The 25,254-nt window shown below is 43.1% G+C and overlaps 1 protein-coding gene and 1 long non-coding RNA gene across 3 annotated transcripts; one reads left to right on the top strand and one right to left on the bottom strand.

The window, feature by feature from the left end:
- Positions 1–1,262: 1,262 nt before the first annotated feature.
- On the bottom strand, positions 1,263–1,628 carry LOC108090102. The gene is made up of 3 exons (XR_001771332.1): positions 1,601–1,628; positions 1,401–1,494; positions 1,263–1,326 (listed from the first exon to the last, which is right to left on the bottom strand). It is a non-coding gene; the product is annotated as an uncharacterized LOC108090102 (long non-coding RNA).
- A 16,864-nt stretch (positions 1,629–18,492) lies between these two features.
- On the top strand, positions 18,493–20,664 carry LOC108090225 (geranylgeranyl transferase type-2 subunit alpha). Of its 2 annotated transcripts, none has more exons than XM_017188821.1 (2): positions 18,493–18,597; positions 18,895–20,664. In XM_017188821.1, the coding sequence occupies exon 2, from the start codon at positions 18,899–18,901 to the stop codon at positions 20,450–20,452; it is 1,554 nt and encodes a 517-aa protein (XP_017044310.1). In that variant the 5' UTR covers positions 18,493–18,597; positions 18,895–18,898; the 3' UTR covers positions 20,453–20,664. The 2 variants fall into 2 exon arrangements, with proteins under 2 accessions (XP_017044310.1, XP_017044309.1); XM_017188820.2 differs by lacking the exon at positions 18,493–18,597 and adding an exon at positions 18,660–18,842.
- The last annotated feature ends 4,590 nt before the right edge of the window (positions 20,665–25,254 follow it).

Raw genomic sequence — 25,254 nt, 5'->3', positions numbered from 1 at the left:
TGATTTTAAGATAAATCTGTTTTCAAACAACTTTAATGCTTTGGTCAAAAGTTTTGATTACCAGAAGTAAAAAGTATAGTAATTTATCTTTGCTCGTCTTTCCATTTTAATGCGAATTGTTGACGATTTTTCCCTCGCTGTACTTGCAACTTTGTGTGCTGGCTACACTCATTTCCACATGAATGCACCGGCAGCAGCGGGGATCGGAGGAGGGGTTTCCATGTGTGGCATACCACACGAAACTGTAGACCCATATACCCATGCCCATTCCCGATCCCGATCCAAACCCATCCAAACCAAACCAAACCGACCCGCCATAAACCGCAAGTCGTTAAAAAAAATTGTTTGAAAATTGTAGCAGCAGCAAATACTTGTAAATAGATGATGATGATGATTCTGCTGCGGATGCGGATGCAGATGCAGATGAAGGTGGGGGCCGTGCTCCAGATGTAATTCCGCACAGAGCATATGGACACTCTGAAGCCCCCAGAGATGTCATTTGAATATTACCATTGGGAATGGAACCCACTCCCAAGTCTACTTATTTTCAAATGTATTTAACAAAAGTTATTAAATTTCCTGATGTACAAGTGCACACTTAACCCCGTTGAGGCTAGTAACTTTAGATCTTCTTATAAGATGTATTATAGCTTTGAGGGGTCTACTTTGAGATGAAAATACCTTGAAATATTCCTAAAAATAACCCAACTTAGCCAGGGCCGACGGAAGGTGTATACCGGGTGTTGAGCACTCCACACGCCAAATCTTAGCGGGTGTGGAATTCAACACCCCAAAATGCTTGACTTGTAGAACAAAAATTTATTTACATCCATTATTATCAGTTGAATGTATGATTCAAAACTGTTTCTCCGGCCCTGCATATAGAGTATATCGAAGAAAAACGAAGAGAAATCCCGCCTTTACCACGGCCCAATTAAATCAGTTTCTATTTAAATAGATAGATAGTAACTCTCCCAAATACTTCCCAAGTTAAGCATTTTCCAACTTAATGTAACAACTACTTAAATAATTATGAGATTATCATAAATAAATCTTTTCAGATTGGTACTTACTCAGTTAGCTCCTTGATCTGCACTGCAATCTTTCGACTTCTTGAAGTAAGATAATTACCGCAACCACTTTATTCGCAACATTAATACTTAACACTTTACCCTGAAATTAAATAAGAAAAAAAAAATAATAATAAATAATTTGTTACAAATAATTAGTTAGAATTATTTTGTTAGTAAAAAAGGTATTTACCTCTTTGGGTTTTTTATTCACTGCATTGTGAAGTTCACTCCAAGCAGAAAGGAATAGTCATCACTGTAATGAAAAGAAGCATTCCAAAATATTAGTTAAATTATTTTATACAAATCGGTTGTTTAAAAAATACATACCCCAATGAGGTGATGCACTGCATCCTGGAGTGGAGTTCAATAAGATAACCACTGAAACCACTTTATCCGCAACATGTACACTTTACACTTTACTCTGAAATTAAATAAGAAAAGAAAATAATAATAAATAATTTGTAACAAATAATAATAGTTAGAATAAATTTGTTAGTGAAAAAGGTATTAGTAAAAAAGGTATTTACCTCTTTGGGTTATTGATTCACTGCATATTGAAGTACACTCCAAGTAGAAAGGTATAGTCATCACCTGTAATGAAAAGAAGCATTCCAAAATATTAGTTAAATTATTTTATACAAATCGGTTGTTTAAAAAATACATACCCCAATGGGGTGATGCAATGCATCCTGGAGTGGAGTTCAATAGAAGATCACGCCATTCATAATTGATCCTGCAGCCTGCTGTCCAGTCCATTTATGTGGTGTCAGCATACTATATATTTCCGGTAACCGCATTCTTACAACTATTACCATATATATACTATATATATTTATATTATATGTCCCTACTTGTTTACAATTATTAATTGTGTTTGATTTTCATGTACTTCAAGTTCAATATTTGATAAAATTTACCTTTCAAATTTCTTTCATGTTCTTGAAAACTTTCAGATCTTTATCTGTTTCTTTTAGTTTCTTTTTCAAAATATTTATGCTTTTTTAAAATATATAACTTAATTATTTATTGTCTAAAGGATGTACTCACTGCGTAATAACTTTGGTGCAGTGCATCCTGATGTCGAACTTCAAGTTACAAGTTGGATGGTGTCACCAATTATTTTCTGCAATCAGCCAAATACACAACCAAAAACCTGAAAAAAAATATAAAAAAAATTGAATTAATTAACTGCATTTTTTTTACAAAAGCCACGTCATCACATAATTAAAAAAAACTGCAACTCACCTTTTCAGGTTTGGATGCCCTGCATCCTGGAGTCCACTACATGCAGGAAGGGATCGGGCACCTTTAAGTTCATGCCAAGTCAGGTCATGATGCAGTGCATCCTAGGAGGAGTCGACCCATGGTGCACTGCATCCGGGAGTGGACTCCAGTAGGTGGAGTCGACCCAAGATGCACTGCATCCTGAAGTGGACTCCAGTAGGAGGAGTCGACCCATGGTGCACCGCATCCGGGAGTGGACCCCAGTAGGAGGAGTCGACCCATGATGCACTGCATCCGGGAGTGGACTCCAGTAGAAGGAGTTGGCCAGATACTCTCTCCCACTCTGGAACCACGTCACTACCACACACGCACACACACACACTTCCAGAGACCGGAAAAAGTTTCTTAGAGAAACTGCCGGTCATCCCGGAGAACTGAGAAATTGGCCAAAATCAAGGGGTATCCCACTACGAATCAGCCAGAACCACTTGGGAATTATAGGTGCGAGAAAACGAAAAAAATAATTAATTATCATTGTCGCTGACGTGGCCATATTAATTTAATTAACATTTAGTTAACATTACATTTACATTATATAATTAATTAACATTATTTTAACATTAAATTAACATTATATTAATATTAAATGGATTTTAATTAACATTTTACATTTAAAATAGTTTTTTTTACCTGTTGCATTTTGATTGATTGGTGTTGTTGTTTTATTAAAATAGCTTTTAAAAAATATATTCTGGATATTGAAAATTTGTGAGGTCATCACCCCACTCAAAACTGTTTCTCCGGCCCTGAACTTAGCTATTCTATTTATGGGGTTCCACTTAGTAAGCCGCAGATATTTTTGACCACGATTTGTTTCTGATTTATGATTTGATTTCAGCACAGTCACGTACAAAGCACCGAGACTTAAGATCTTCCACGCTTTCTACATTCTACATTGGCAGAGAGACCGAACAGACATCCGTCAATAGCTATTTCCAGCATAGAATTCTCGGTGATTTCTCCTCGATGGCCACTCGAGGAGAATCGCAAGTGGCTGTCAATCGCTGCTCTATATAAGGTCTCGCATATGCCTACGTAGCATCCGCAGAATGCCCCTAATGTCCACTCGCCATCAGCCTACTTAAATACATGCCGTGCATACGAAAATGGCAATCGGTCGAGGGGAAACTCAGGGGCCTGTGGAGAACCAGACGCGGACACAGACGACGACTTGGACAGAAGCCGCACATCAATAGTCCCAGAATAGCCGACTTTGAGAACTGGGGGAGAAGCAGGGGGAAGTGCACTTAGAGAAACGCTCAAGAACAACCGAAGTTACTGAGGATGCATATAAGAATGTATCAAATGTCGTTATAGAGTGAATTTTAATCAGAAGATTTAATGATTATAATAATAAATGGAGAAAAAGCGCCATCAAGAGGATTACCCATATAGTTATCATTATTAGTTCTTAGATAAAAAAGACAACTAAACAGTATTTCTCATTTAAAATTACTAAGCTATGTGTGCTTATTACCTTTCTAAATGAAATGATTTAATTATCCGCTCAACGGAAACAGCTTGTACACAGCTCTTCAATTATTTGTTACTCGATTGCCTTCTCAAATTTACATAAACGTTTGCGCTGACCCCCAATTAAAATTCGGCAAAGACCCCATAATTAGGGAGTTTAATAAATTGCCCACTAATGATTGGAAAATCAATACTTGGCATTTTATTTTCCCGTGTGCGAGACACTCATTAAATGCCAAGAACATGCGACAAAGACAGCGGAACTGGGACGGGAACTTGGACAAGAGAACAATAAGCCAGCAGATTGTGAGTGAAATCGAGTGGAGGGGGATGGGAATGGGGGTGGGGATGGGGATGGGGATGGGTCGACGTCTTCGAGGGCTCCGCACATAAATATTGGGGGATGATCGGGGGCTGCGTTGTGCGTCCATCGGCCCATTTCGAATTCAAAATGCAATTGCCGGTCATGCGAACTTTAATTACACAACTGCGCAATGGCCAACTAACCAAGCCACTTTGCGTGGTCATCTGTCTCCAATCCGATCCAGTTAGGGGTAACAATCGTTGGGAAATAAGTCGGATCCGATATTTCGAACAAACACTATTGGTTTGATGCTAATAATATTTAAAATAATATGGCCAAGCGATGAATGGCATTACTTAGAACCTCAAACATTAATTTAAATCATAATAGTTTGTTATTTAAACACTATACTTTTGGAATACGTACCCCAATAATACTTAAATGGTAAAAAGAAATCCCAAATTACACAGGTATTATGTACAAGGGTAATTCCAGATATGTACTCATATTAAACATATCGGTATTTCGACCATCCCCTGGCCCAATCATCGCATATCGCCCCTCCTCCTCCGATTCCCTCGCCGCCCCTGACCATCTGGACTCGTGGGCTGGCTAAATGTTGCTCATTAAAGTAAATTACAATTGCTGTTTCGGCGTTTTTCTTGTCTTCGTTTGCATGTCGCATGTGGGCGTGGCACGTATCTTTCCATGGGGCAAGCGGGAATTGGGGAAGGTGGAAGGGGGAAGGGGGCGACTGGCGCGGGTTAAGTGTAATTAATTTTGATTAACGGTTTCTGCTCCGGCGAAAACTTTTAACTTAACTGGAAGCAAATTACACGGGCACTTCGGTGCGTTACATTTTCCTTTTGGCCGTCTGAAGTTTCGGGTGAGGAAGCCCAAGGGAAAAGGGGGAAATGAATAGTTGGCTGCAGGGATTTGGTGGTTAATGTTAAATGAAAGGTTACCTACAAGGGTTGTCAGCCATGACGACGGTGGGGATTTGATAAGTTGCCAGACTGCCAGGTTGTAATTCAGACTAAAGGTTCTAGTGTTAAGATGGGGAAGTTAAGAATAAGTTGGTTTGAAGGGTAATCAAAGCGGCTTTTTTTAAGGCTCTCAATTGGAACAGGTGTAGGAAAGTAGCCCTTCCACCATAAACAATTTGGTTAACCGAATCGAAACAAGTTGTTTCACCCAACACAATTTCTTTGATCAATAAGAGAACTTTCCTGTGGACTACAAAAGTTGAAATGCTAATAGATCCCCTAGCAATCATGACTTCCCTCAGTAAATCCATAACTGATTAGCTGCTGCAGGGCTCCTGCAACAATGTATTGATTATTAACCACGCCCACAATGCAAATTGCACCGCCGTCGTGCTTCGTGAAAAATCGCACAGCTTATGGCAAGCCCCCAGATCCCCAACCCCCTCCCTACTCATCGGAGAATGAGGAGAGATATATGGAAAAAATGATTGCCTACTTCGGTGTCATAAATTAAAATCTAACAAAATAAATCAATAAAGATTAAATCTACGTGAGGCACACACTTTGAAGCGCTTTAGTTTGTAGGCATAATCCAGGCAGCTTTGTCTGTGTGTCCCGTATCTCTCAGCTGGCATCTGTATCCGAATGCTAGTCCGATTCCGAATCCGAATCCGTATCTGCATTTGTATCTGAAAATGTATCTGTAGCTGTAGCTGGGGCCTCCTCCGCCGAGGAATCGTGTGTCTGCATATGAAAGCGCCGCCTTGAGTCTCTTTGTCAGCCCTCGGAAACTACTTAAGTATTTAGGTCTCTGCGCTGTCGCCTCGCATTTTGAATGCTGAATAGGTATTTAAATTTCATACAAGTTCTATGGGCGATGTCTGAGGGGCCGAGCCGAGGGGCTCTGCGTCTTTTGTGGGCCTGCAGAAAGAGCGGTTCAGCAATGCAAAAGGCAAAGGCCGCTCAACCCAGTCAGACGGAAAGGAGCTTAAAGCCCCGTCCCTCATCGCTCGTCGGTCGACATCCGCCGACTGTTTTTTAGGCCCCAGCAGGGGGAACGGCAGAGTCATCCATCCACACGGGCAGAATACATCCACACGTATTGATGGAGAGTGCATGCGCTTTAATAATACGCAAAATAATAATGCGAGCAATAAAAAAGCTGCCGTGCAGCAACAACAATGCAAATGAAACAATCAACTTCGGGCCGCACAATGGAGGTTTTAGAAAGAGCGGCAATCTCTTTCTCGTTTTGCGGAGGGGCATCCATGCCATGTGTGTTACCTACAGTATATCCATGTTCGCGTATAGAAGTAGGCCCATTGTTGTTCTGCCTGAGCATGACATAACTCAGCTTTCGACGCGGATCATCCGCAGCGGTGTGTAAGCCTCAGCTGAATTGTAGGGCGATATCAATGGGTGGTCGTGTTCCCGGTCCCCAGATGAAGGTCTCAATAGATGGATGCTCGGATGGGACGTGCGGATAAAAAGTTGCCCGGAGGTTAGTCAGCTGAGATACGGGGTTAGCTGGGGTCCCTTTGGATAAGAATTTGACAGGGAACGGTGTTTTACAATCCAAAGGAATAGATATTGAGTTTGCGATATACCACTTACTCCTTTGTTAGGTTTTTTGAAAAGAAACAATATTTTAGAAATAATTAATGAAAAGATAAATACATTGTCAAACGTTTGATTGAGCAGAATTGCAAACCAAATTTGATTAAAAAAGAGAACTGAATCTTATTTAGGCAAAATTAATACCTTGGCTAAGTGGGTTTTTTTAATTACCTAAAAACATAGGCCCTTGGTTTATTTAATACTCTGCTTGCAGTAAAGTAATTACTTTTACTGTTTCCCTCATATATCATTACGATTAAGCAGCAGGGTGAATGAAGATTAAGTAACTTATCAAAGAGAACAGACGGATTTTCAGTTTGTTTTTCAAAAGATTAATATCTGTTGACTCATTCCATGGGGTTTTTATGTACAATAGTCGGTATTGCGATTGATTGTGGCACAGAACACTTCTCTCCCACAAAGAACGAATGGAAAAGCGGGCACTCCCACAAAATCTACACTGTGTTCCCTGCTTTTGGTAGTTCGTTTTTTAATTTACAACCACCGATCGATCCTTCGCCCAGTCATTATCATCGTGACCAGCAACCCGGGAATCGAATCGAACAATCCAAGGGCTTCGCTCATTCAGCCACGACTGAGCAGATAAACGATAAACGAGAACGCTGCCCGAACACTTATTATTAATAAGTGCACATTAATGTTTGCTTGATTAAGCGCTCAATCAAATGAAATTCTATACGCATGACGGTGCGACCGAAAAGTGGACGAGTCCCCGGGAAAAAAGAAGGGGGGAGAGAAGGAGTTTTGAAAGGCCAGTCGCAGTCCTTGCAGACGGAACAATCCCCACTAATTCCGATGCCTCATTGCGAGTAAACACAATTTATAACATGTGATGCCCGTCCATTCCATGCGGGTTTGTTCTGCCGCTCCGCTTTTCACCGGCAGGCAGTGTGTGTGCCTGCTGTTCTGGTTTCGTTTTCCTTTCGCGCCCATCAATCATAATAATATTCCAGTGCACACACATCAAAGCAGGAATCTCGGTCTGCGTTTTATTTTCGGCACTTGAACGTCCGCATATGTATCTTTTACGGCTGTAGACCTACACTACAAAAAAATATATAAGGTCTTGTTAACAGAACCTGTTAGTATATTACTATTATTTAAATGTAAATATAACCGCCATAAACACAGGATATATCGATTCTATGAACCTATTACACACCTTTTATTTTTGGTCTCATAGTTAATAACTAAATAACTTTACGGCAAACGAACTATAGGTATATTTTTTTTTTACAGATTTAACAATTTTTTTGTGATGTACATATATAAATTGTAATCTTTCGAATCCGTACGTTTTGATTTATTTATGCAGAACCTTCAGAGTATTGATACCAGTTTTCACAGCCAATGAACAAATATTCTTTTTAAAGGTAAACCATCAACAGTCTTTATCGTAGAGTTACGTTTGCAATACTGTATTTGTGAATAGAAACTATTGTCTTCAAAGAATTTCGTGTTCAAAAACAAATTAATAGAAAACCACAGTGCAAGATTGTTTTTTCCGTGTAGCCAAGAATCTACCTCCATGGATTTTTCAGCGGAAGTGGCACGGCGACGAGGAGCTGCAAGCTGCACCTTGCAACAGAGCCCGCCCCTCAGTCGTCGTCGTCGCCGAAGTTGCTTTAATTGTTTGCACAGCAGCCGAGTTCGCAGGGATCTGGTTTTTATCTGGCCCGACACACATTTACCGTTCTGTTGGCCCGGCCATTGTTCGGCCGCAAGGACTCCGCTTCGCACCGTGTGAATTTCTTAGGATCCCGGGAAGAGGGTCCACGATTATTTGCAATTTTTTGCATTCAGCCGAGAGTTCAGGATGTTTGCACCTTTTCACAGTTAGGATAGCGGATGGATGGATGGATGGATGGATGGCTGAATGGAAGGATGTATGTATCTCTGCGAGTGTGTATCTGAAAAGGTATCTGGTTGCTTAATGACAGGTTGAGAGACGCGACCTTCCCCTCGATTCGGAATCAGAAATGCGCCGCCATACGAAAGCAATTTAATATATGCACTCGCCCCTGGAGGATCAACCCCTAATGGAAGGGCAGCGGAATGGATGGGAAACCCTTTAGAAAATTGCTCGCAGTCGCAGTCGAGTGTCTCCAAAATGTAAATGCAAATACAACGGGCACAAAAGTATCTCAAGTATTAAGCATTTCACGACTTGAGTGCGAGTTGAATTTTAATGCGGCCTTCTCGAGAGGCGCACAAAAACGAGATGGAGAAAAGAAGCTCAAGTGCCCAAGGAATCCGAATCAGAATCAGAATCGGCATCAGAATCGGAATTTGAATTGAAAAACGCTGAACAACAAGCAATATAAAAAGCAATTGCTATAAATCAAATAAATCATGGGAAGCTCAGCGATGAGAGTGGAGCGTATTTGCACATGCTGGGAAAGACCTCGAGACTTCGAGACTTCTCGAGAGCCAAGATCTCAGGGAACTCCACTTGGCCAGGTCCGTATCAGCTGGCTTTTGAACCCGTTCGCGAGCCAAATGCTGGATCCGAGCCACGGATCGCATAAATTCAGAGATCACATCAATATAATTAAATCGCATACTGCGCCTCTCAATCGCGGGATTAGCAAACATGTTTCGTTCTTATTTATCTGCCAGTCCGACCACTCAGATTTATGGTCCGCACTTGCGACACCTGCATACTAATTAGTTCGATTACAAATTGTCGTAAAACGCTTCAAAGCACCTCGCTAAATGCTAATTTCCCTTGTGCCTGCTGTTGATGCTAAATGTGTTTTATGTAGAAGTATAATGAGACTCACTTGCTAAGCGAAATTTAACGATCCAGCAGTGGTGTAATTATGCTGACTGACTAATAAAGCTCTCTCATAATTATAGATCTATCGTTCTCTGGTATAAAACTTAAAAGCTAAGCTGTACTACCAAGGTGGGAACTGAGATGATAGGATTACTGGCCCTTTGCTATCTAATATCACACTATATAGCCATTAAATAATTATGCCTACGACTTGAAAGATTTATTTTACTACCTATCATGCCCATCAAGAAATATATTTTCCCTCTTCCACACAAGCAACATTTTACAGAACTTTATTAGATTTCCTATTAATAAGATTTCTGTGTATTCGAATTAATTTGAATACGCACAACCTCCATCTCGCCTAATTCTATTAACATGTTTCTCATGCGCAGGCAGTTGTGACTTTCCAGCGCAGAAGAAAATCGATAAGCATAATTTGAATATTCAAATGCAAACACATGGCTGCCCCGTGAATAACTGCCTTTATTGCCATGAATGAAATCAATTGTTGGCATTCCTCAGAGGCATTTACTACGCTTCGAAGCTAGGAAACTAGGCAGCCTCGCTGCCAGTCGAATCCGAATCAAAAGAAATGCAAATTTCGCTTTGTGTGTTATTCAATTTGAAAAGTAAAAAGCAGGCAGGGCAGCCAAGGAGCAGCTCTGCATTTAATGAATTATCCAGAAAATGCAAATGCCAAATGGACCGCCGCCGTCTGAGGCTGAAATGGAAGATGACTGCGAGGATTGCAGGCTCTATGGCTCTATGGCTCCTTGGCTCTTTGGCTCTTTGGCTCTTCGGCTCTTCGGATGTTTAGCTGGATGCCTGCCAGGCGACTCAGAATCCGAAGCTGCAACCTGGATGGAGTTGAATGCCGAATGCCGAATGTTGAATGTTGAATGCCGCTGATGCTGCATGCAATTGTTTGTGTTTACTTAAGCGCTCGCCCCGCTCCTTTGTGCCCTTTTCAATGTTGCACGTTCAGCGCTCAGGTCTGACGGGCCTTGGCCCATGTCTGTGCCTCCGACCGGGCTGTGAGCTCTGGCTCTGGGTCTTCGATTTTTTCTGGTTCTGGTTCTGTCCCTGCCTAGACAGACGACTTCCACTTCCACTTCGACTTCGGCTTCCAGCTCGAATCCGATCCGAAGCCGAGGCCTGCGACTCCAGCTTGAGGGGCAAGCGGCGGGCAGCGCAGCGCACTTAATCATATTCGATACAGATAAGCTTCACTGCCGGTACGTGCATAGAATTTGAGCATACATAATAATCATCGACATGCTCAAGGAGGCGACGTCGAGTTGCTCGCTCAGGGGAGGGGAGCTTACTTATCTCAAATACACTGGGAAAAAGTCTCGGGGAAACGGAGTCCCCGTGAGCATAAAAGCATATTTTTAGTCATAACGGATAAGCAAAAAGTAAATAAATTTAAACTTTTATTCAATATCAGGTTGAACCTTTTTTTAATTTATTTTATCAGGTAAAATAAATATTTTTAGGCAAAATTTAAGTCAAATTGAAAATTATCTTTAACTAATTAAATTTCCTTAAAACTTTATTATGTGACAGAAATATATATTTACAATATTTAAAATAACAATGCATAACAATGCAAAGAGAATAAAAATAAATGGAATTAAATTTTATCAATCGAGTAGAAAAGTTAAAATTAACAGTTTAACGGCTTTTATTAGCCCACATAAAAAAAGGTAAATAAATGGAAATAAGCTAATGGCGTTTTGCATTAATTTTGAATTACCTATGTATCATACAATGTAATAAAACAAAGCATTTAAATATGAAAGACATTCGAAGAGGTTTGGTTAAATCATTAATATTTTAAATACTCACCTTGGTCATTTGGTCCTATGAGCTCCCTTTCCAGTGGTATCGATCTATACGCATACACCAAATATATACTTATAATTTTCCCCAGTGCAGGCTTGGTGAAAACACAAACGTTCAGCTGGAAAAGCCGTATCACAAAGCAAACAAAAAGGGAGAACGAAGCCAGGAGACAGAGGAGAGCAGCGAGCAGGCGAGTTACCAGGGACAGTTTCTTTGGCAGGCCCGAAAGAGTGGGGATCAGGAACCCCGACCCAGAGCAAACCATTTATAATTTCGTACTATTATTATTCTGTACGAAAGGCCTTTCCCTCCCCTCCCCTCACCACCGCTCCCCTTTCCATCGCTCCTTTAACCAGTTGTTAGGCAGCTTTTAAGTTCAAATTATGTGCCGTATACCGTTGCCGTTGCCGTGGTGCGGTTAAAAATTTGAACTTGGCTGCCTGGAACGCTGGAGCGACCCCTCGCTGCGGTTAGCTGGCCGGCACAAACCATTCGAGCATCGCATCCAGTCGAAGTCGAGGCCAAAACCGAAGCCCAGCCCAATCCGCAAAACCGCAGTCGAAAAGTATCTCTGTATCTGCAAGATTTGCGCCATTTGATCTTTGGCTGGCGGCATGGCATCTCTTGTTTTTACCTCATTTCTGCCTTCGTACAATTTTTATTTACCATATTTTTCAACAGCCTGCTGACTGGCCCTTGCCAAGTCTCTTGGCTTTTGTCTCGGGTTTCCAGCATATGCTGTCCAGTTGCCGCAGATGGCAGGCTTAATCAGTCAGTGGATGTGGAGGGAGTCGGGGAGCCAGAAGCCAGATTAAGTAGGGGAATTAGGTAGCAAGACACCAGTGGCAGTGGCAGTGGCTCCAGACTGCGATTAATTCAGGACCCAGATCAATTAGCAGGACGTGAAAGTAACTAACGATCCAGGAGTTTGTGAGGCAGTGGGGCTGCTAATGTTACCGGTCCCCAAGGTATTTCCAAATTTATTGGATTGGGGCTTTAAGGAACTCAAGGTGTTGTCAAGGTGTATTAGGGATTTTACTTAAATCAACAAAGGGACTTACTATAATAGTTGGACTTACGAAGAAGCACGTTTAGCACTCTCATATTTGGGAAAAACATTGGGACTAGGTCTTTTTAAAAGAAGTTTTGATAGAGATCGGCTGAAAACATGTTGAACCATCTCAATTTGGTTTTTAAAAAATATTACTCGTATTTTTATTTTTTCCGCTTAATAAATATTTTTTGTAAAGCAAATTCTTTGATTTTTGTTAACATAAAATCAAGTTAACATTTTTTTACGTTAAATCATTCTCTTTGAATTTTATTTAATAAAAAATATTTCTGGTTAATTCTTGGAATTCTTAAAACTGAATGATATTTTTCAAAGAAGTTAGTTAGACAGAGTTTGTTTTTTATAATGAAGGAGTTATGGAAACCTTTTTTGTAACCCAAATAGTAATTAAGATTTTATACTTAACATCTATTTTTTACGAAGAAATAATTAGAATGAAAAACAATCTACCCCCAACTTCAAAACAATGTAATACTGCGATGTCATGGCAAAAGTTTCCCATGAATGTTATCAAATTTCTATTACTTGCATATTTTGTCAAAATAAATTGGATACCTAGAAAACGATTGCGATGGCAACTAAATCGCTCATCAAATAATATAAAATGAAATAATGTCATAGTCAAGTGAAAGGACCATGAAATACCCAACACTAATTTCAAATTCGGTCTTTAACTATGTACGGTATAAAAACAAAACCAACTTGAAATAATAAATTGTGTTGCATTGATTCTGAAAATATCTGCCATTAAAATTTAAATTGATTTGTACACAGCAAATCTTTATGATATCAATCTTTCATTCGACTCCATATCGCCGTTTTAGTTTAAGTGTACAGGGTATTCGAATCCCCTTGGCCCAAGCATCGGCACAAATCTAATTAACTACTTACATGGGCCAGGGAAAGTCGAGGCTTTGGGAGATAGGAACAGGGTGCAGATCATGGGACATCCTCGAAAAAAGAAAAGCAGAAGCTGGGCAAACAGTAATCCAACGAGAATCAAAAATATTGAAAATAAAATCAGTGAAAAGCGAAATATCAAAGAGGAGTGCAAATAGCAGAGGGTGACATTGACGAAGGGGTCGTGGGGGAGGTAAAGGGGAGGGAAAGGGGTGGGAAAGGGGAGGAAAGGAGGGAAAGGGGAGGGAAGGGTGTTGGCAAACGCTTAATTGGCATTAAGCACGTTAAGACGGGCGGGGAATTCCCGACCCTGTGGGGTGGTAAGTGCTGTCAGAGCCAGCGGAGCGTTGGCAATTGTAATTAGGACAACGCCGAACGGGAATTTAAATCCTTCTGACTGAGCCTGAACCCGACTCTAGCTCTGGCTGCCATTCTTTCCGTGGCCAGGAGGTCCGGGCTATTTATTTAGGCACGTTGTGTGAGCCCTGAATCCCAAACGCCGAGCGCCGAGCCTTGAGCCTTGAGCCGTGCGGCAGGAAATCCTTTAATGCCGTCGGTAAACAACGGAGCGATTTACGCACACAATCGCTGGCCACCCTACTACACTGGGAGAATTCCTTTCAATTTAATTTCGAGCATTTAAAATAACAATTAATATAATGTACCTCTAATTTATGTTTCAAATATTGCTTTACCTAGAATAAATTATGTTATTAAATGACAACCAAGACGGTTAACCCCCTTTTTTGCTTTACCTAACAGATTATGAACTTTGCAGACATTTAAGCTAATATCAACACAAATTTCTCAGTGTACTGGTCCTTTTTGAAGGCACTGCCCCGCCTGCTTCTGTCACGTTGCATGCCAACGGAGTTGCTTAGATGTAGCTGCCATTATTTCTGCAATTATTATAATTGCGCACACATAGCAATCGACAGTTGGACAGGATCCGGCCAGAGTCCTGCCCACACACACTCTTGCCACGCCCATGCTTACACTGTCGCCCACAGACTGCAGACGGCAGGACTGGACTGGGAAAAAGGAATAAGGGAGCCTGAAAATAAAAACTAATTCACTTCTTGTGCTTCGCAGTGCGCTCGTTTCCTGTCCTGTCGTCAGCAGATTTGCATAACTTTTTCCAATTTCAAAGCTCAAGCTGTGGCCAAGGCATCCGTATGCGGCGTACTATATACGTACGTATCTGTATGCAGGCCCTTCCACGGCCCTCATCCTTCGGCCATCTCCGGTTTCAGGCAACTCAGGCGTCGTCATCGTGGCGCTGACGTCGCCCAGGCTGCTTCTTATTTACGTCAATTGCCTGCGCATTCGCTTAGCCATTATTCAGCTACACTCAGCGGTCGAACTCAGTGGTGGTTCTACTCTGACGAAGCTTAAATGCTGGGTGGCTTTTTAGGATTTAGAATAATAATTTTGAAGTCCCATTTTAAGTGCGTTATCTTATGTGGCTAGAGTCCGTCGGGTAAAATTAGCATATTTGTGAAAGCTGTAGAATTGATTGCGTATAAATTGGTATATTACGACTATTGGTATAATTGGTATAAACAACGCTTTTTGCATATTAACTAAATCGAAATTTAGGTTTAGTTACAGCCGACCAAAAATAGTTACCTTATGAATCACCTAGTTTGTTCACAACATATTCACCTAAAGAAATGCATACAAAATACTCCTTTTCTATAGAGAGACATTTCCTTTGTCATGTTTTTCTTGGTGTATAAGACCACGTAGATAAAAGGGTGAGGGATGGGCGGTGAGGGGAGAGGGAATGGAAAACCATCAGGAGGATGGGCCACTGAATGCGAGAGTTTTCCTCCTGCGTGGGCATTAGGTGTCAATTTTCAGCGTGGCAGCGAAATGCTCGGGAAATCGCTGAAATTTGCCTGGCAGCCAACTCAGTGGAATGAACGAAAACGAGGGGGGAGGGCTTGGTGGGTGGGGGATGGGCGATGGGTGATGGGGGGGTTGGCCAAGGAGAAACCACTGAATTTCACTGGGGTCTACTTGGATTACCACTTTGATGGCAGCACTTGAAGTTCGGCAGCAGGTGGAAATGAAAGCGTACAAGTTAATGGCATTCCATGCAGAGCAAATTAATCTAAGGAAATTTAAGAAAGACTTTCTGCTCCCCCAAGTATTTTGTTTCGCAGTTGATTGCATCGTATGCTATTACCAGCTTAATGAGCAATTACCAAAGATATTAATGAACAAGATTTCAGTTAAATATTTCGTATCCAGCATATATCATTCACCCTGATTTGGTACAATAACCTAATCAATTTATTCCTTTCAAAAACACTCTTAAATTCTAAATAGAAGGAAAGTACACATAAATTGGCGCAATCCCGCGATACACAAATTCAATTCAAGCAAAGGAGCCCTTTGAATTGTAATCCCTGTTGAAGTGCTACTTAAAGTGCAGCCGTCATTGCCCAACTTTCCTTCCTATCTCCTCCGAAGGATCATCCCCTGGCAGCCGCCTTATCCAGACGCCCCGGGGCAATCTTCCATTCGTGACCAATCAATAGTTCAATCCCAATCACGGAGAGCCGGCAGAAACTTCATCGGGCAAGTCATAAAATTTAATTAGAAGAGCATTTCTCCAGCGAGAGTGACTCGGACTCGAACTCGGAATACAAATACAAAATCCCCTTTATTGTTTTATGGCTGTGCGAAGAGGAGCGAACTGAAATGAGCGACGGCTGGACCTGCGGAGGGATATCCTATAAATGTTCGGGACTCCGAGTTCCAGGGATAGACAGGAGTCGGGAAACTCGTAGGGGAACAATTTAGGCGGCAGCAGGTGCGAATGAAAAGGACTCTGCCAAGGCGTCGGCGATGTCTTGGAGCGGGAAAATCAATCGTGCAGCAAAATCAAAGAAAATGTACATGGCCGTCCACCTACATAAAGATGTGCACTGTTACAAAAAATGAGGTCCTTGCTTAAAAATTAACTGATTTGATCTCACAAACTCCATAAACTTTATCTTTTTAAATTATGTATTTCAAGAGCAGACAGAGAACAAAAATACATTTTTAATAAAATAATCCTGCATTTCATTTATAAATTGAATAGTCTTTCGATTTTTTGATATCACTTCTTGTTCCTTGTTATTCCTTTTAGATTTTCAAAAAAGGTTCCCCCCATAAAAATTCATTTTTATATTCCTTTCTTCTCGGAGTTTTTTTTATTTAACAGCAAATTTGCGCAACGCTGAAAGGTGGGCGTGTCGCCGCCACCCGCTGAAATCGCGTTTATCAAAGTCAGTTCCCGAGGGTGGATTCACAGCTACGAACAGGAGTGTGGAGGAGGAGGGGGAGGCGGGGGCGTGGCAGGTTCTGGCATCGTTACCGTTAGACTGCGGCTGCTGCTGTCGCTCCTAATGTGATACGCATCAATTTATGAAATTTGAAATATTATGACTGATTTTGCGCTTCTCAAATGCGGCTTTCATGTGGGTTCGGATTTTCGGGTGCGGTCCTAATCTGGCCAACAGGTCAGGATGCTCGCGGCAGAGGGTTGTCTGCAGGACGAGCAGCTTAGGTGGAAATAATACTCGCAGCACCCTTAACCAAGTAAATTGAAGTAGCTGCGACAATAACAAAGGGCCGGCGATGGAGCGGGATTTCTATTTTTATGACAACGCCGAACAAAGCGGCGATTTAAGGCGAAGGTCGCAATTGCGATCGGGCGGGGAGGATTGGTTCCGTCTCATCATCAGCGACATCCGAAGCACTGGACAGGAAAACCAGACCATGTCATTTTGGCAAACAAAAGACACCAAATAGCCCTCGCAAATCAACTGGGTCAGACGGAATCTATAATTAAATAATGCAAATGTGTAAACATCCCCTATTGGAAGATTACTCGGGTAAATATTATTATTTCAATATAACAAGTTTGGTAGGCGAATTTGAGCTTATCTCTCAATGCTGGCGAGTCGTATCTTGGACTCAATGATTCCCTTTCAATTTATTCCATTTTAAAAAGATGATATAGTCTTTCGATCCTTGGCAAACCTATATTGCAACCTATATTCCACCTGCACTGGCATGGAGAAATTAGTTTGCCTTCAGCGTACAGTCTGAATTAATGACAAATTATTTGGGTTGGCCTGCTGACGCTGATCAAGAATATATACATTTATTGCTTTTTGGGGGCTCCAGCATATCGTTCTGGCAGGTGGTCGACTCGTCAAAAAGCGATAGAGCCTTTGAAAGTCGCTTCATCACCGCCAGAATAATCACCAAGGTGGTCGGTGTGGCCAGGATGGGGCATTCTTTTTGACTGGAACCAGCTAGTGCCTCCATGTCTGTCCGATGTCCTACAACAGGCCGAGTTGACAGCGACCAGAGACATATCCTGCTCCAAGGTCGGCTCGAAAGCCTCCAGCTTCCCCCACTTGCGTTGCGTACAGGCAACGCACGGGCTCATTCACCAGTTGGCGACGGCAAGGGTTTCCCTGGGGTGCCGAGTTCCGAAACGACGTTCTCCTCTACGCCTTCCGGAGCAGGACATCAGTCATTTCGATGGTGTAGGGTCGAGATAGTTAAGTTGGAACAACGGCGGGGGGCGCGCCTGCGCAAACATGCAACCACTTTAACGAAGGCGTACCGCAGATCCTGCCCGCTTAGCTTTGAGTCCGCACCTACCAGTCCTACGGCTCTACGGCTTTTTCAAGGTGGAACACGTCGGAGAAGGGCTCCAGTTTCGCTACAAACTGGAAGACGTCATTTCCAAATTAGCGTAACGGTGCACGGGGTTTGCCGCTCAGAGCTGCCACTAGGTTGAAAAACGGTGCAAATTTGTACCTAACCACAATCATTTACGTATATATTGTGCGGCACCTACCTCACGTTTCTTGTACTTGAAAATGTTACATGTGCTCTGAAAACGCTTGAATGCAAGCAGCTTGTGTCAGACAGCATTTTGAAAATCAATTCACACAACCGTGGGGGAATACAGACTAACCGGGGACACCCACCCGGTTGGTGGAACAACAACTATCAGAATATCGATATACCGAACAATAATCGATACTATCGTTTATTAGTGGTGGCTAACGGAAATATTTAACAGAAATGTACTTAACAGAATTTAGGTTTGGACTAAGTTAACAAACATATACACCGCAGCGAGAGAGCAAGTATTTGCTGACGAATCGGGAAATTATGCTGCTGCATAACACTTGCGGCTGTTTGTAAACGTTGTTCGAACTCTGGTAATGTTATCGTTTAGCGCTTATCTGTTACGCTTCTGTTAAGTTTTGCTGTTAAGCATTTCTGTTACGCATCTGTTAGATATTTATGTTAGCTGACTAATATTTGCAATTTCGATTAAATCTATTAATTGTGGCAAAAGAAATCTTCCACCCCTTTTGGACTGGAAGAAGCTTAATACACAAAACAAAACAATAGTTACTATTGCTTTTGCTAGAAGCCTGCTGTGAGGCATACACAATCTCTGGTTTGTTTACATTTTCCGTGTTTATACATTCCATAAAAATAATTCAATTTAGGGCGATGCACGGACGCGTGAAAGTGAGGACTACGGAGGAGGAGCGCGAGCGGAAGAAGAAGGAGCAGGCTCTGAAGGTGCGGGCCTACCGGGCCGCCATGGGAAGGATACAGAAGAAGCGGGCGGCGGGGGAGCTGGACAACGAGCTGCTCACCCTTACGGTCCAGATTCTGCAGCGGAATCCGGACGTGAGCACCCTGTGGAACATTCGCAGGGAGTGCGTGCTGGAGAAGCTATCGAAGCTGAAGGAGGAGCAGGAGCAAGTACCTCAGCAGGAAAAGGAGGAGGAACCCACTGCAGAAGAACCCTTGGGCGAAAACCCCAAAGTGAAGGAGCCCCTCGCGGAGGACATGGCCCACTCCATTTTCACCTGCGAACTGGACCTCACCGAGCAGTGCCTGATGGTCAATCCGAAGTCCTACAACGCCTGGCACCATCGCTGCTGGACGCTGGAGCAGAACCCGCAGGCGGACTGGCAGCGGGAGCTGCAGCTGTGCAACAAGTACCTCAAGTTCGACGAGCGCAACTTCCACACCTGGGACTACCGCCGCTATGTGACCGGCAAGGCAGCGGTGCCAGCCGCCCAGGAGCTGGACTTCTGCACCGAGAAGATCAAGGTGAACTTCTCCAACTACTCCAGCTGGCACCACCGCAGCCTGCTGCTCCCGGAGCTCTATCCCAACGAGCGAAGGGACCGGCCCATGAGCGAGGAGAAGCTGCAGCAGGAGCTGGAGATGGTGCTGACCGCTGCCTTCACGGATCCCAACGACAGCAGTGCCTGGTTCTACCAGCGGTGGCTGCTCGGCAGTGGCGCCCAGCTGGACCGGGCTCCCAGGATAGCTGCCTTCCGACTGGAGTCCTGCGGAGCAGTCCTCGCCCTAGACAAGCCCTACCCAGATCTAGAGCAACTTAAGACTGAACTGGTTGGCGGGGGACAAAGGGTCCTGCTCCAGTCCTGGCTGCCAGTGGACAGTTGTGGAACCAGTTGGAAGTGCCAGCAGGCATTCGACTACCAAAGAGGCACAGCCTACTCCCTTAAACTATCCGACCAGGAGGTGGACCTATTACCTCTTCCTGGCAACGAAGAGGGAGTCTTCTACTTTGCGCCACCACATGCCGCCGCCAGTTGCAGCAAGGAACTACTGGCTGAGCTGAACACCCAGCTGCAATCCTGCCTAGATCTTCTGGAATACGAACCCAACAGCAAGTGGACCTTGCTTACCAGTGCCCTTCTAATGCGAGCCATCGATGTTTCAGCCAATCACGAAAAGAGCTTGGAACACTTGGTGAAGCTGGAGAAAGTGGATGCCCTAAGGGAGGGATACTACAAAGATCTGGCTGCCAGGTGGATTTTGGAGTCGGAGCTGGCCAAGTGGCCCCAAGCTGAAGAATTCCCGAGGATCTTTGCGTTGAAGAACGACGAACTGCTTGCATCGTTGCCTTATGGACAATATTTTGTCATAGTCGATGAGTTGAAATTGTCCACTAAACTCACGGAGAAACTAGGCGATTTAGTGCCCAAAACATTTGCAGACCTGAAGCTACAGAAAGGTTTTTAATTTAGACAAGCTGAACGGTTTCCATTAGATAAACTTTATCTTCTATCTGGTGCTACCTTAAGCGGTCTGAAGGATACAACCAGCATATAGAACTATTCAACGTAGGTATTCGTAATTATAAACACATTCTTTTGTATGAACATACACGTTTTGTAAATACATAAATACATATTATTATGACTTCTAAATAAATGTGAGTTCTATTTATGAGATTGTTTAGCTTTTCAAATTGAATTGATTTAAAATATTTAATTTGCGCACTAAGAAAATAATACGGTTAAATGTAACACGTGCTTCGATTTACTTAAAATGAAATTAAACTGCCACAAAATTGCATAAAAAGACTGAATCAACTTATGAAAAATTGATCGTGTACCTTTAAAGCTCGAACCAGTTGACAATTTTTCTTTTTGCATCTGTTGAAAGCGAGGCAGTCGAGCGAAATTGCTGACAACCCGCAGCCATCCATTATCAAATGTTTGGAGTTAAAATGGGAAAACCATCAATACGTCGACATGCAACCACCACTGGCTACTTTAAGCGCGCCCCGCAGCAGCCACATGGCTGAGGCATTCTTCGGCATGGCTGCCGTGCAGCCATGTTGCCGCTGCCGCCGATGTCGCCGATGTCGCCTTGTGTGTGCAACGAGGCGCTGCGAGATTTGCGGTTTTTTGGCGGCTCTCGTGGTTATATAAATTATGCAAAACCTCGAGAAGGAGATGCTCAGCGACGGAATGGCGATGGCGGTGGCGAAGGAGAGGCGCGTCCACAGCATTGGCAGCCGCATGGCATTACGTGCCGAAGTTGCACATAAACCACTCACTTAGAAAAAGTCGAGAAGTTTAGGAATCTAAAAAATACATGCATATTTTTATAGTGTTCTCAGATTTCGAATTAGAAAATACACGTATAAATAAGGTAAGCACAAAATATAAAACTTTATATGTATCTCTTATTTCCTAAAAACAGATTGATGGCTGCACTATTTTATGACGTTGATGATGAATAATGTGATCTTATTTAAAGCAGTTTTAACAATAAAATCAGTACAGGGTTGTGAGCATTCAGAAGGTATATTTGAAAAAGAAGTGCACACAAGACACAGTTGCCGTGGTAGTTTTGTTAGGTGCATTGGACAGCAGAAGGAAGGAGTGGGTGGAGTGTGCGGATTGGGGGTGGGCAGTGGGGAGTGGGGAGTGGGGAGGGGGAAAGGACACCCAAGGAGGAGCGGCGTTTGACAGGCGTGTGAAAGGCCGCCAGACGTGCCTGGAGCGGAGCTGCAACGATGTGTCATTCCCACTTGGGTGTTAATAAACGCTTGCAGGTCCTCGAGCAGTGGAAGGGTGAAAAGGGGGAGTGGTTGGGGGCGGGGGAGCTAGCAGCACCTGTCACCTGCCAGGCCACACTGACACACATGCCGTATGCGCAATGTTTGTGTATGGGAATTTAATGGAGCCGGGTGGATATACACATCCGGCTGCATATCACATTAACATTAGCAACGCCTTGGCATTCAAATTTCCGCCTCACTCAGACGACACCACATCCGACACACCATTCAAACATATATATATAGTATATACCCGACAACCCCTTTGCTGCACAAAGTAATTATGCCAATGCCATTTCTTGCAAATATTTTGCGTTGACTCTACGGCTCCGTTGCGGAAAACGTGCCGCTGACAAGATGCCGCTCATTAAAATGTTTGGGGCCAATTATTAAGTCAATTCCACGGAGCCCAAGGGGCAGAGACATGGAAACGAGGGGCAGCTGCAGCTGCACTCACTGCAGTCTTATCTGAACGCGCAGAGAGGCAAACTTAATTAACAGGACGAGTCAATGGAAGAGGTCAGGAAGCGAGGCGGCGGCGGAAAAGGAGCCTGCAGATTGCCATCTCGGGGTGGCCTAATTTATAGTTTATGCTGGAATGTGAAAAGGCTCTGCATAGTCTTATTTGATTTCATTCAATCTACAGTTGATTCCTCTAAAACCACCTCTTCTATTCCTGTTCAGAGGAATTCTTATTGTCCTTGTTCAGCCCTCTATCTTGCCCACATTTTCACGAGCTCGTTCAAACATGATTACATTTTTAATTTAACCACAACAACAGAAGGTGATTCCCATCTAGCTGGGCCATTTTTCGGCATAAAATAAACAACATATTGATGGGAGCACAAAACCAGTTTGCTTCTGCTGACCGAAAACTGCAATTTTGCGGTCAAAGATAGTAAATCAAAATCAGGCACTTGCCAGCACTTGTTACATATATTACTTGTGCATCTAGCAGGCACTTCGGGTTTTGATAACACGCACTTGCCCAACTGAAATCGACTCGGAATTTGTATTTGTTTACCAGTTTTCAGTCTCTGCCCTTTGCAGCCAGGTTTGGCCAATTCCTACAAAGCTACAAACGAGTATCTTCGAGTCAGAAATGTGAGTCTCCCGATGTTCCCCCTGCACTCATAATTTATTCGCTTTCCATGGCAGCTAGTGGGGTTGCTCTCCCCTGGCCGCTCTTAAATTATGTTTATATATTGCCTGAATTTCCTGCACCCTCCCCGCCGCCGCTCTCCTCCGACCAGACACACTGAAAATGCCCTTTAGTCCAGACAATGCACAATACACATGTTTCAGTGCTAGACAGTTTTTAGACGTGATAATGCAAGTGGAAAATCAGAAAAATATATTGTTGCTGCGATGCCAGTCAGCAGCAGAAGACACCGCAGTAGGGAAAACAATGCAACCTAATGCAAAGAAAAAGTTGCCACAGATTCTACAAACACACCTGGAACAATTTGAGCTAAAAGCATTAAGCAAATATCGTAAAGACAACCGCAAAATCCTTAAGCTATTTCAAACAATATGTTTTGATACTGTACAAATAAATTCATAAATATATATTTTTAAAGTTTAAAGTTAAGTATATCGTTCTATTGGATCTGGCATACTATGTAATACATCTTGTGTTAAATTACATTTCCAATTTGTATCATAACCTGAGAGTTTGTAATGGATTAAAAGGTGTTTCTTTAGTGTATGTCCTGGGCTCCTAACCATACGGAACATAATAATTTTTGTTCTGTCTGCCGTCCTCATTGAGACGGATAGGATACTCTGGGATATATAGCGGGGGCGGGCGGGGCGTGATTTCTGTCTGCAGCTGTCACATGATGTTAACTTGAGGCAGCTGTCTCGCCAGTCCTGAATGCATGGAAAACTCATTACGAGCAGCTGCAGCTGCGGTCGCCCCAGCTCTCCGGCCAGTTTTGCCACCAGTGCTCTCCGGTGGAACTCCTGATCCTTAAATAAGTTGCGGCAAATTGGCTGCCGTCGGCCAATTGAATATCCGCATCTGCATCGATTCGGCTTAGTCGCCTGCGCCTGCACTTTTAATTGCATAACACATAGTTTCACGCTCCTTGCTTACACTTCACTTCACTCCACTTCACTGCCGAGCGAACAACTTGGCAGGCGAAAGTTCGCTTTAACAAGTGAACAACTTTCAATGGGCAATTAAAAGGGCACACAAACCGGGGACAACAACAAAAGTCAAGGCGGGAGGAGGTCGGAGAGGGGGTGGTGGTGGGAGTCTTGCTGCCAGGACGTCACCAGCGAGAAGTCACCGGAAATGTTAACAAAATGCATAGCACCACAGATTCTGCTAAAGTTTTCGGCCCGAAAGGCAATTAAAGTTTTGGCACCGACACAACGGAGAAACAACTACTGCACGGAGCAAAATACTTTTGCCTTTTAATACTTTTATGAAATAAAATATAAAATAATATGCCTTTTTCTATCAAACTGAAGTACGAATATCTACTATTTAAATCCAGTTTTTTATTGGTATGGATTTGTTTTTAAAAGCTTTTAAAACTACTTTTGAAATTAAGAAGGGTACAAATAAGTGGAAAACTTGTTAACGTTTTAATTTCACTAGCTAAGCAGCTGTGTTTATCTGCCAGGAGAATGGAAAAGGACACTGCAGATGGTGGCCCAGAATCCTCGACTTCTGTTTCAACAGTTCACGCAACTTGGGCCATAAATGTTAACCCTAAAATATGGCAAAATCTCGAGATTAAAGATCTGCAATAGCGCTTCATTAATTTACGGCACCAGGCAGACCCCGAAATATTATATATCGAGCTGCTTTAGGCGTTATGGCTTGTGCTGTTAACATAAATAACTTATTAAACATGAAACATGACGCCATCGGAGCCAGAAGCCAATGACGTCACCACACACAAGCACACATAAAGAGGAAGGGGAGGAGGAGGGGGAGGGGGTTCTATTAATTGCACATTTATGCACTGTAAACATTAATTTGCTTGCCATTTAGCTAGACGCGCAGTTAATTGAAATCAACAATATCCGAGGCAGTGCAGCAGAAGCGGCGGCAGCGTGGAATGCCCACTCCTGCCCCAAAGGACCAGCCCTGCCTCACTTGGCCATAATGCAGCAGCAGCAGCAGCAGCAGCCAGAGCAAACAACCTTAAATTATGCAAAGAATGGGAGAGCGCGGGGTACAAAAACTGCAGCCATCGTTGAATTTGCGTGGGGCTGCGGGAGATGGAAAAACAGCAGCCGTGGGAGTGGTGCGAAGGGGGAGAGGGGGTTTGAGCAGGGAAGTAATGCCAAATTTAATTGCAATTAATGTGCAGTAAAGCGGAAGTGCCATAGAAACGGGGCAACGCGTCGGCCATTGCTGGGCGGACTGGCACTTCCGGTTGGCGCCATGTTGGAGCATGCTCCATGTCGGAAGGGTGGAGGGGGAGGGGAAAAGGGCTAATGGAACGGACGGGTG

The sequence above is a fragment of the Drosophila ficusphila genome, unplaced genomic scaffold (genome assembly GCF_018152265.1).
Source record: "Drosophila ficusphila isolate 14025-0441.05 unplaced genomic scaffold, ASM1815226v1 contig_791, whole genome shotgun sequence".
NCBI lineage: Eukaryota > Metazoa > Arthropoda > Insecta > Diptera > Drosophilidae > Drosophila > Drosophila ficusphila.
Note: the sequence above shows the minus strand (reverse complement) of the source record. Positions and strands in the feature narration are given on the sequence as shown.

Excerpts from the sequence above, each read along its gene's own strand:
- LOC108090225 (XM_017188821.1), top strand. The coding sequence starts at position 18,899 with ATGCACGGACGCGTGAAAGTGAGGACTACGGAGGAGGAGCGCGAGCGG.